A 12511-nucleotide genomic window follows, 5' to 3' on the forward strand; every position below is an offset into this window, starting at 1 on the left:
GTATATGGACATAAATTTTTAACGAAAGCCATAAACACGTTCATTTACGTTATTTATCTTTTTGTATATATTGAGAGTGTTGGCAAATTTTCAAATTTGATTGTCTCAAAAACGAGGCCTTAAAAAAACACCTTATTCTACATTTTCGACTTATTTCCGCATGTAGAATTATCTCCTTGTCTATTCCTGTCTAGTTAGAATTAAGCAAATTCATGTTTTCAAACCATTATTATAAATTATAAGTGGTGTATAGTGTAATATAATAGTAATAATTAGTGTTTAAACCTGCCAAGACTTTCAAGACGTGCCGAAATCTTTAAAGACTCAAGATAAAAGTTGGATGTAGTGGAAGACTTTTAAGAGTTCCAATGATGTTAAAAATGATTCATATTTCCATAGTCTCGTAAAGCTTGGAATCGTTTCGAGATTGAGATTCGAATGTTCATCGCTAGGTTGATGGTTCGAAAGCATATCACTAGTTTTACCAGCTTTTACCATTAAAGTAAACAGTACAGGGTTTCAGCCACGGGAGGACGCGGCATCTGTAAGTCCGATAGAGTATCCCACACACAACCGTAAGAAAGAAAAGGAAAGTTGGGAAGAAGAGAGTGATAGAACTAGCCAAGGAAAGACACTGAACCGTGGGAAAAGCTTGACGAGAGGAACAGAGAGAGAAAGATAATGAACAAGCGGCGGCGCATGCCGTAGCCACGGCCCCCAACTTGCTCTAAACTCGTGCAGCCTGTCGCTGTCGGTCGAATTTTAATGGCGGCTCATTCTGATTCTCTGTTTAGTGTTATTATCAAGTAACGAAACGGTATTTATACTCTTTACGCGTTACTACAAGAGATAATAAGGAGTTCCATTAAGTCTAAACCGTGCGTTTCGTTGTTTCATCGTTCGGATACTATATCAGAGACCTGTATCAAGGACATAGTGAGTGCATATCCGCGATGTGTCGTAGCGACTCTGGCGTACGAACATTCCATCGTGTAGTCGTGTTATACACTTTGGCTTTTTCATGAAAAGGGTTGACTCTACGTGATAAATCGAACTTGTTTCCTTTTATTTTAATTCGTTGTATATATGAAATTTTCGTGAATCAAGAGAAAAAGAAGGAAAGTTAACACGAGCTGACTGATGATCATATCAGATCGAGCGAATCGAAGCTGCGAGCTTTTTTCATGCTGGAGGTAATTTCTTTTTCTTTTTCAGTAATTACTCGTGGATATTCTCGTGTTTTATGAGTGTTCCTGGGAATGTTTATGAGTTTCTAGAATATTTTATTGTTGAGTATTGAGTAATTTAGTACGTTTGTGTTTTGTTAGACGATTATTGACAAGGAGTAGAATATCCTTGCCTTTGTGCAAAGACACTGGCCTTAACTGTCAAGTGCAGCTATGCTGCTCGTACTAATGAAGGGCGGTGCGTGCATCGGTGTTACTCAAAAAGTGTGGAGGAGCCATCTGCCCTAGCCTGACATCGTCGTCGAAATGTTTTAGTATCGAAATCGGTCAGTGATACATTATTTACATTTTGACAATTCACTTTTCGATTATTATATTTAATCATTATATGGCTTGATCGTGGATGTTCGTGTATTTAGATACGTAACGTAAACCTGACAAAATATGAATGTTCGAAATGTCTTAATGATATATCCTGATGTTTCTTCGACATTTTCGTTTTGTCTCTTATAATGTTTTATTTTGCTAAAATTATTTAATTTTTTTCATGTAAATTAGACTTTTTCTTAAAATTTAATATATAGTCAATGTTATTTTATGAACAATTTTTTATTTGGTTAATTGGTAGATATTGGTGAAAAATGTATGTGATGTGTGAAATTTTTTTAAGAATAAATAACTAATTGTAATTGTGGTTTTGAAATGTTCCAGAGGTGCCAGGCAATGTGCATCATGTCGGTGCCTGGATACATGTGTAATTGGTAGTACTATATTGATACTGGCCTTCTACCAGTGGGACAAATACCCTTATTATATTTTCTAAGCTTCCTACCCTAGACTTGTACATGCACAAACGCACACGCATAGCGTGTGCGCATGTGCTTTGTCAACTATTGCCTACACATCATGAGATTCTTGGGATTTGTATCATTTCCCATTTCGCCTACTGTGTTATCTCCTAAACTGCTACTACCATTTCATCGATTATCCTTTTCATCCATGTCTGTTGCTACCTGGTTCCTGGTGGTACTGGTAACTGCAGCCATAGATACACCTGCTAGTACTACTCCACCTGTGCAAGAAAATAGATCGTTACACATTGTAACACAGTTTCCTATGGGAGATGGTCAAAGATATGGATTTTATCCTCTAGATCCAAATACAACGAGGGAAGGTGCCCTTCGATTTAATCACCTTACTATAGATCCTGCAACAGGAAGATTATATGCAGGTGCCATCAACAGACTTTTACAGTTAGATTCTAATCTCAGACTGGAGGAATATGTTTCCACAGGTTAGCTATTCATTCTTTTTATGAGAATTGTCTATTTTATAAAAGATATATATATATATATATTTGTACTATGGAAACATTACTAAAAAAGTTATTGTTATCCATTATTGTTTTCAGGACCAAGATTGGATAATCCCCAGTGCCATGCAACAGGCTGTCCTTCCAGAGACATAACTACATCTTTAATGGACAATGTAAACAAACTATTAATCGCTGATCTTGAATCACAAACACTGATTGCATGCGGTTCCCTTCTTCAAGGTGCTTGTGAAAAGTACAAAATGTCAAACATATCTATTAAGCCGGAATTCATTCCCCATAGTGTAGCAGCAAACGATGAAAGCTCTTCTACATACGCTTTTATTGGGCCCGAAAAATACAATGCTTGGGGACAAACGAATATACTCTATGTTGGTACTACATTCACTAATAGAGGAGATTACAGGCATGACGTGCCTGCTATTTCTAGCAGAAATCTTCACAATTTAGAATTCGCAGAGTATACGTTCAATAAACAGTCGATCGTATACATCGACGTGAAATATCGAGACCATTTTCTGGTTAAATATGTGTATGGGTTCAATGCCAACAACTATGCATATTTTGTATTGGTACAAAAACAGTCTCATCTTCCTGAAGAAGAGGAAAAGGGTTACATCTCTAGATTGGCTCGAAGCTGTATCAATGACCCAAATTATGATAGTTATACAGAAGTGACGCTACAGTGTACTGTTAATTTAGGAGATGGGAAATCGCAATCTTATAATTTAGTGCAAGACGCGAAAGTGGCACCAGCCGGTAGTGATATAGCCATGCAATTGGGTATTTCCGTTGGTGATCCCATTTTTGTCTCCGTATTTTCTCCAAGTAGAGGAATCACGAACGAACCGCTGTCTCGGTCAGCACTTTGCGTGTACAGTTTGCAAGAGATTGAAACAAGATTTACTGAAAATATCCATATGTGTCTCAATGGTAGTACTAAATATAGAAACATGGGATATGTCAGTGGTCCTATACAAGATGGAAAATGTCCTGCGGCAGGAGTAAGTATAAAATTTAAAGAACTGAAATATTACCATTTGAAAATATTGCATATTTTTATTGAGTTGTGTCTTTATTTTTCTATCCAGACAGCGGGCAACATTTTGCACTTCTGTGAAGTGGGTTTGAAAATCTCCGGAATGTCACCAATTGTGGGACAAGCAATTTTACATTTTCCTGACGAATTCATTACCTCTGTAACAATAGCTAATACAGAAAGTCATACCGTTGCATTCTTAGGTACTAACGACGGTTCTCTGAAAAAAGTTTTACTTTCTGGAAACGAAGCATTCGTCTACGAAAATATTGTAATCGATAAAGGAAACAGATTGATGCCTGATACTTTGATTTCTCCAGATGGAGAACATATTTACGTTTTATCGACTTCTAAAATTTCTAAGGTGCAAGTTGAACATTGCAGTAGTTATACTAATTGCAGCAGTTGTCTAGACGCGAAAGATCCTTATTGTGGATGGTGTTCATTAGAAAAAAGGTGAATATCTAATTTTTTTCTTCATTATTTCTTTTGTTTAATAATATTAATGTATATTTCTAGATGCACAGTTAGAGGAGATTGTCAGAAAGCAAGTCATAGTAGTCCACGATGGTTATCTTTAGGTACAGGACAACAATGCATTGATTTCGAGCAAGTTCTTCCAGATCGTATGCCTATCAATCAAATGACCACCGTTCACTTAACAATCAGAACTTTACCCGAATTACCAGCAGGCGCAAATTACAAATGTGTTTTTGGTAATGCCGAACCTATAGATGCACTAATGACCGGATTTGGATTATCTTGTCCTACACCACCCGTACTTGAAAGACCGAATATACCAGACGGGGCCGATCATGTTCTGGTACCTTTATCTGTGCGCTCTAGTGAAACAAATAAAGATTTTGTCTCACGAAATTTCGCTTTCTTCGATTGCTCTAGGCATACCGTGTGTACAGAGTGTGTAAAATCTCAATGGGCCTGTAGTTGGTGTGTCTATGATAATAAATGTACACATAACACAAGCTGTCAGGGTATCATTTCGGGAGAAAACGTAAGTGTATTAATGTTTAGATAAAATTTAGTATTGTTATAAAAAAGATAACTTTCTGTTCACAGAATCAAGCAAATTTAGCCGCGCACGGAGCACAATACTGTCCAAAGTTCGTTCAACGCCAGGAACCATTGATGTTACCTAACAGTGTACCCAAAGAGATAGTGCTCGAGGTTGAGAATTTACCGCATCCTCAAGTAGGACACAGTGGTTTCCAATGCATCGTCTCGATCGAGGGTGCTAATTTAAAAGTACAAGCTCGTGTCGATAGCAGCCGTTTTATAGTATGTGATAAAACAGTTTACTCGTATGAGGCGGTCACTGGTGAATACGAAGCAGAGGTAACGGTTGTCTGGAACATTAATCATCACGTGGACAAAACTACTATCATCCTTTATAAGTGTGAAGTGTTGGGTTCGCATCGCGAACACGCAGATTGTTCCCTTTGCGTGACCAGAGATGCGCGTTTCGAATGTACTTGGTGCGGTAATAGTTGCGTGTACCGGCATTCTTGCTTGCACTCGCCATTTACCGAGTGTCCGAAACCGAGGATAGACATGATTAAACCTCTCAGTGGACCGATCGAAGGTGGAACATTGGTCACTATCGAAGGTAGTAATTTGGGGCTGAAAGAAAGCGACGTGGATGGAAAAATACATATTGGTAACACACCATGTACTTTAGTCGACTATGAAGTGTCCGTACGCATCGTTTGCCGTACAGGAAGACACGAAGCAACGGACACTGCCTCTGTAGTGGTTGGTAATGACGCTGGTTACACTGAAAGCGCAGTGTTATTTAATTATAAGGATATACGATTGTCTGGTGTTTACCCATCAGTTGGTCCACAAAGTGGTGGTACGCAACTTGCCATTACTGGAATGTATTTAAATATTGGTAGTACTATATCAGCCTACCTAGACGAGTTAGCGTGTCATGTTAACGCCACGCAAGCGAGTAGTACCAGATTAACTTGTGTAACAAGTAAATCCGATAGAGTAAGAAGAATCGACAGACTGACTCTTAGCATAGATGGTGCGAATCGCACTTTAATTGGTAATCCCTATAACTACACTCATGATCCTACTATTATGGAGATTAAGCCACTAACAAGTTTTGCTTCCGGTGGCCGTATGATCACCGTTCACGGCACCAATCTAGATACTATCCAGAAGCCCGAAATGGAGGTATACTTCGACAATGAACTACTGCCAGTAAATAGGACTGTTTGTACAGTATTAAACCCGACGCAGATGGAATGCCCAAGTCCTAGTGTTGCTAAGCGGTTCATGACTCTTCGACGTAACGGGCGTGCTACTGCTAATAGCCAAAGCACACCACCTCAATCATTAAAGTTAAAGGAATCTCAATTATCCTTGAAAATAGCATTTATTATGGACAATGTGGAAAGTGTACGAGATTTGGAAAAGCATTTTAAGAGTCTTAGAAATCGCTTACTTTATGTGGAAGACCCGAAATTTCTTGCCTTTCCGCGTAACATTAAATTATATAAAGGTGATACGCTAGTTATCGAGGGGGAAAATTTGATTTTTGCCAGTGATGAGTCTGATGTGAACGTTACTGTCGGTACAATGCCATGTAACGTGACTTCGCTTGCTCTAACTCAATTGGTTTGCATTCCTCCTGATCAACAACCATCTGATACGGATGAACTTGGAATTAAAACTGAAAATGGTTTACCCTTGGTGGTAGTACGTGTGGGTCGTAGCCTAAGGTTCCCCATTGGTTATCTGCGCTACGAAGTGATTAAATCTTATCCGATCCCACCAGAGGCAATTGCTGGAATAGCTGCTGGCACTTTTGGTCTTGTGTTTCTGTTTGTTTTAGTGTTAATAATATATAGAAGGAAGAGTACACAAGCAGAGAGAGAATATAAAAGGATACAGATACAGATGGATACTCTGGAAAGCAATGTTAGGATGGAATGTAAGCAAGCATTTGCTGAACTACAAACCGATATGACTGATTTAACCGCTGACCTGGAGTCGTCCGGTATTCCGACTTTAGACCACAAGAATTACATTATGAAAGTATTTTTTCCCGGTGTTACGCATCATCCTATATTAAATGATCCTAGATCACGTAGTAATGTGTCTCGTACAAACTACGATGCTGCCATGATCCAGTTCGAGCAACTGATCAATAATAAATACTTCGTATTAACGTTCATCGAAACCTTAGAGGCTCAGAAAGACTTTAATATTAGAGATAAAGTGAATGTTGCATCATTACTTATGGTCGTCCTGATGGGTAAGATGGAGTATGCGACTGATATTCTCATGAATCTTTTACTAAGACTTATTGAAAAGGCAGTGAACACAAAGCATCCTCAGTTGATGCTTAGAAGGACCGAATCCGTGGTAGAAAAGATGCTAACTAACTGGATGGCTCTTTGTATGTACAATTACCTTAAAGACTATGCAGGTTCCTCTCTATTTTTATTGTTCAAGGCAATAAAGCACCAGATAGAAAAGGGTCCTGTGGACGTGATTACGTACGACGCTAGATACTCGTTATCTGAAGAAAGGCTACTCCGTGAGCAGATTGAGCACAGCGTGGTCACTCTGCATGTCGTCCAAGATGATCTCGATGAGAAAATTCAGTGCAAGGTGTTAGATTGTGATACTATAAATCAAGTGAAGTCCAAGATCCTAGATGCTCTCTACAAGAATACTCCTTTCTCACTGAGGCCGTCCGTTCATGACGTAGATTTGGAATGGAGACACGGTAGAGGCGGACATTTAACCCTTCAGGATGAGGATCTCACGTCAAAGTGCAGCGGCGAATGGAAAAAGATAAACACGTTGGCGCATTATGGTGTGAAAGAGTCATCAGTGATGTCGTTGATTCCTAGACAGAACGATGGTTTTTCCGTCGCCTGTAAACCACCGTGTCACAATTGTAAACCATCGCACTATCATCATCAGCAGCAGTCCATTCACCACCATGCACATCACCATCACCTACATCGTCACGCGAATCACTGTTCGTCCACGCATCTTCCATCCACACCTAATCACAATCTAATTAGTCCTGTAATGTACAATCATCCCGTTAGCGGTTTATACTTCGAATCTCAACATTCACCGCCGATCATAACAGCAAACGGCGACGTAGAAAGCGGTCATGGAGGTAATCAACGATTATATCATTTGGTAAGGCCTATAGAAGAAAGTCACTATCCGCCAGGTATGGGTTTCACTGGTAGCAAGCATCATCATCCAGAACGAACACACAAAGCCATCCCTGAAATATTTTTAACGAGATTACTATCGACGAAGGGTACCGTTCAAAAGTTTGTCGATGATTTTTTGAATACGATTCTAACAGCGAACGAAGCATTACCCAGTGCTGTAAAATGGCTGTTCGATCTCCTGGACGATGCTGCGAAGCAACACGGGATCGTTGACCCGGAGGTACCGCACGCATGGAAATCGAATAGTTTGCCGCTTAGATTTTGGGTGAATTTTATTAAGAATCCAGACTTCATGTTCGATATAAATAAGTCCACGACGGTTGACTCGAGCCTCTCCGTGATAGCGCAAACATTTATGGACTCTTGTTCGATGACGGAACACAGGCTGGGGAAAGATTCACCGTCGAATAAGTTACTCTTTGCCAAGGACATACCGCATTACCGAGAGAAAGTGGGTCGTTTTTACACAGATGTACAAAGACTGCCACAAATCACTGATCAAGAAATGTCTAGTGCCATGCAACAGCTGAGTGCGTCACATGCGAATGAGTTTGATGTGATCGCAGCACTAAAAGAACTTTACATCTATGTCAGCAAGTATTATGAACAAGTAAGTATCTTGAAAGCAAAGCTTGACTCTTTTTTATTAAAATGTTTAGTTTGTTGATTGGTAATTTAATTAATGGAATATTGCATAGATCCTAGAGGCCTTGGAGACAGACGCAGGCTGTCGTAAATTACATCTAGCCCACAGGCTAGAGAATGTCGCGTGCACACTCGAAGGAGAGGAAACCAGTGCCTGCTGACACAACCTCCTCATTGCTATCCCAGGACCCGTCAATCTCTCCAGAAACACTGACTAGTGCCTCCATTTCATGCATCAGATACACCTCGTTACATATGTACAAATCTACACACCATGTGAATAACAATGCCGTAAAAAATACGTGCGATTTCGTTAAGGCTAGTCAGGCGATAGTTTTTCTTAGGATAAATTAATCCTGGCTGTAGTATTTACGTCTATATGTCATGGCCGTATCGAAATACGCTCGTACACACGTACAGATGTTAGCAAAATGGTAACAAAAGAGAAAATGATGAACTCTAACCTTTAAACCTGATCTGTTTTTATTAATATTGTATATTTCATTTATTTTACTATACATATATATATATAGTATATTTGTAACAAATTATAAGAAAACGACGAAGGGAATCTCAATGCAATCGGTGGAATCTTCGTTAGTAAGGGATATAATTTATCTTATGATCGAAAAACTATATCTCCGGTGACGTAGCTGAATATTGGTCCGCCTACGCGTTTTAAGGATTTGAGATGCAAAATTCGTGCAAAAAATACTTATTAAAAAAAAGTAAAAAAAAACAAATGGAAATTAATGATTTCATTGTTGGCCGAATGTCTATACGTGTATACGTAGTATATATAACACGAAGAAAAATAACGTATGGGAACGTTAAATAAGAGAAAAAGCCATAGTGTCCACCAGACTGTCTGTACAAAGGGAGTACGGCAGCAAGTAGTCTGTGATCCGAGCACGAGTGGCTATGCCTACTATCTTCATTACGATATATATATTATTAATATGTTATATATTATATATATATACATAAAAAATATATAAAGCAAAGGTCACGCAACATACACCTCCACGGATTGTAGTGAGCTAGTTAGAGAGGGTCTATATATGTATTATAAGTTGAGGGTAAAGAACCCTTTTTCAGAAAAAAGAGAGAACGAACGAGAAAAAACGTGAGTGGGAGAGAGAAAGAGAGCGTGAGAGAGCAAGGAACGACACTAAATTAAGGCAATTAAAGTAATGTTAAATGAAAGGAAAAAGAATTGGCTTCTCAATTAAAAGTTGTGAGAGCAGTTCAGACTACTCTAGGCCTATCTGCGTATATTTAGTACGTAAAAAAAAGAATTCTTTTCTATTACATTTTCTGTTCATTTTTCAGTCTGTTTTTATTTACTTTATACGATTACATTTATATATATATGACTGTTGCTACGATCTGGAAGGCCACTATGTGGATCATATAATGATTTTACAACCACTATAGGAGCTATATTATATCTATTATTGCTCTTACTACCATTAAGTTGTATTATTATCTATATAGATATAATTATCGACTAATTGCCCATTCAACAATAGTTATTATGGTATATTGTTAAGCGTAAAGAAAGCACATAATAGATGCAAAAAACGAGAAAGATCTTTTATATTGTATACCGGCGAGGAAGTTTCTAGACTCTTAATGAACGCGAATTAAAAAAAAATGAAAAAAATGACAAAAAAGAAAACACAGTAGAAGGGAAAATTTTATACATGTCTGGTTGTATTTTCGCCGGTTATTAGAGTTTCAGGATTTTTCGCCAGTTGGTCAATAATATCGCGGTTAAACGTATCGGGAAAAAAAGGAAGGTTTAACAAGACACAACGATGAACAGTATTTTTCTTGGGATTACATCGCCATTTTACTTTACCTAAGACTGCCTCAGTTTGAAAAATTGCATTTTTTAAAGGAAGCATTTAACTGTCCCTGATACTATTCATTATTCCAGTGTATAGGTATTTAATAACAGTTCGATTCACTGCCCATTGCGCACTGCCAATTTTTCTCCATGCGCTTTTTTAGGAACTGTTACACCGGAACAGACCTACTTAAACGTTCGATTGAATCGCGTAACCAATTATTTGATAATTTTGTGAATGGTAGGTTTGGGAAAGCTGAGGTTCAAGCTCACTCTTGTACTTAATTAACACTTTCGTGTATTTTATCTGCTCTACAGGCCCTCAGCTTCCCTGTCGATTACCATCAACCTGTGTATCTCTCTATTATATGTATTGTATTTATTTATATACTGATGACCGGATTATCTATACAGGAAATGATACGTCAATCTGTCCTATGTGATTTAATGTATTACTTTTTCTTTGATACACGTCAACATACGTGCTGTAATTTTTCTGAAACATAAAGTCGTTTTACTGAACTTTTGGTGTACGTGAAACGACGAAACGACGATTTGGAAATGATGTAGATGCGAATCGAAATTCTGTAATAATTTAATTCCATGTATATCATATTTTCTCAATGTATATTTCACACGATATTTTACATATAATATGTAACACACATACATGAACAAATGATAACAGAATGGAGAATGGGGTTTAAATGAGCTTTTATTATTTATACATTCATTCTGTTATCATATCTCTTGTAATGTTTTAGTCGCGTTATTTTATATGTATTTAAATCACTATCTCCTGTGAAATTAAGGTCAGCTTTCTTGTATATTGAATTAAAAAGAGGAACACGTACTGTAAGTTTAGGAGGATTATTTTGTCAAGTATTTTTATTTGTTGAACATATTCTATTTGTACAATGAATTTATAGTGGTGAATATAATGATTATTTTTGTTTTGAAGTTAGAGACAATGCGAAGCAAAATTTTTAGTCCAAATGATTCTATGAAGGTTCTATCAATGGAATGACAAAATTAAATGATAGTAACATTTATAAAATACCTTAGGGGATGAGATCTTCTTCCTCTACTTTGTATGTAAAATTTAATACACAAAATTAATTACACAAAAAATTCAAAACACATATATGTCTTTCTAATAATTAGAAAAGACTTGTTTTGTGGAGGTAATGATTTCTTTTTTTAAATAAACGTGCGAAATAGAACATTTTTCTGAATGGTGTTTGTATTTTATTTTGTTTATATGAAGCTATTAGATGTAGTCTTCCAGAAAGAAATTAATTAATTTTGACTGGAGTAATGGATTTATTTTTATAGATCATTTTGTTGACAGTAGTATTTATATTAAACCTATAAATATACAGATTATACATAATAAAGATACGTGCTCGCTCGACTCAATTTCAATAATATTAATTTTACGATTAAGTTACTATTACACTTTATCGTCTATAAAATATTTTTAATTCAACGAAATATTTATTATGAAATAAATTAAAATGATAGACAGAAAATTATTATTTTTATTATTTAAATAGGAATCTTAGTCTTGTTAGTTTTTGAATATTTTTATGAGTTATTTTGAAAACAAAAATATAAATATTCATACATTAACAGTAATGAATTGTATAATTACAATTGACTTTTCTGATTGTACGTACAATCACTGTTTATTAATTAAAGATTTACTGAAGTAGTTGAAAATTCTTTCTCTATTAAACATTTTCGAAAAAAGAGACCGCTTTCGTTAGTTAAATTTTGTTAATTTAATTATTAAAATAAAGTGATGGAAAATTATAGAACAAATTGTTATAATGTAGAAATATAAGAAAACATTTTTCCTTGTATGAGTACTATTCCATAATATTAGTGGAATTTTTTAGTTGCTCTACATTAAATTAATATATTGTTATACAAAACATGTAACGAAGATGTCTGGTGATGAAGAGCGATAGTTTGTGTTGTAGCTTACAAATTGTTAAGCGTATATGCATGGATACAATTGAACGAACATATTACAAATCCTTCAATTGTGGATGGTACGGTTCCAATTGTATATACTCCATAAAATGTTAATTATATTACTATTATTATCGATATCAATATTTTTATATCATCGAGGCATGGAAGAGATAGAAAAAAAACAGTATATATTAATGAAACTGTTGGAATTGTAAAATTGACTTGCATTTTTTATATATTTATATA

The 12511-nt window shown here is 36.4% G+C and overlaps 1 protein-coding gene across 1 annotated transcript; it reads left to right on the plus strand.

Annotated features, from left to right (window-relative positions):
- The first annotated feature begins 731 nt into the window (after positions 1-731).
- On the plus strand, positions 732-9172 carry LOC117216608 (plexin-B). Its single transcript, XM_033463467.1, has 8 exons — positions 732-1193; positions 1329-1513; positions 1899-2481; positions 2599-3524; positions 3612-4015; positions 4079-4571; positions 4637-8398; positions 8487-9172. Exons 3-8 carry the CDS (start codon positions 2064-2066, stop codon positions 8592-8594), a joined length of 6111 nt encoding a protein of 2036 aa, XP_033319358.1. The 5' UTR covers positions 732-1193; positions 1329-1513; positions 1899-2063; the 3' UTR covers positions 8595-9172.
- The last annotated feature ends 3339 nt before the right edge of the window (positions 9173-12511 follow it).

Source organism: Bombus bifarius, unplaced genomic scaffold (assembly GCF_011952205.1).
Source record: "Bombus bifarius isolate JDL3187 unplaced genomic scaffold, Bbif_JDL3187 scf7180000007973, whole genome shotgun sequence".
Lineage (NCBI taxonomy): Eukaryota > Metazoa > Arthropoda > Insecta > Hymenoptera > Apidae > Bombus > Bombus bifarius.

Bases quoted from the DNA above. Each gene is read 5' to 3' on its own strand.
- LOC117216608 (XM_033463467.1), top strand. From the start codon at position 2,064: ATGTGCTTTGTCAACTATTGCCTACACATCATGAGATTCTTGGGATTT. The intron at 4,016-4,078 runs GTGAATATCTAA...GTATATTTCTAG, and splicing joins TGGTGTTCATTAGAAAAAAG to ATGCACAGTTAGAGGAGATT. The intron at 4,572-4,636 runs GTAAGTGTATTA...TTCTGTTCACAG, and splicing joins GTATCATTTCGGGAGAAAAC to AATCAAGCAAATTTAGCCGC.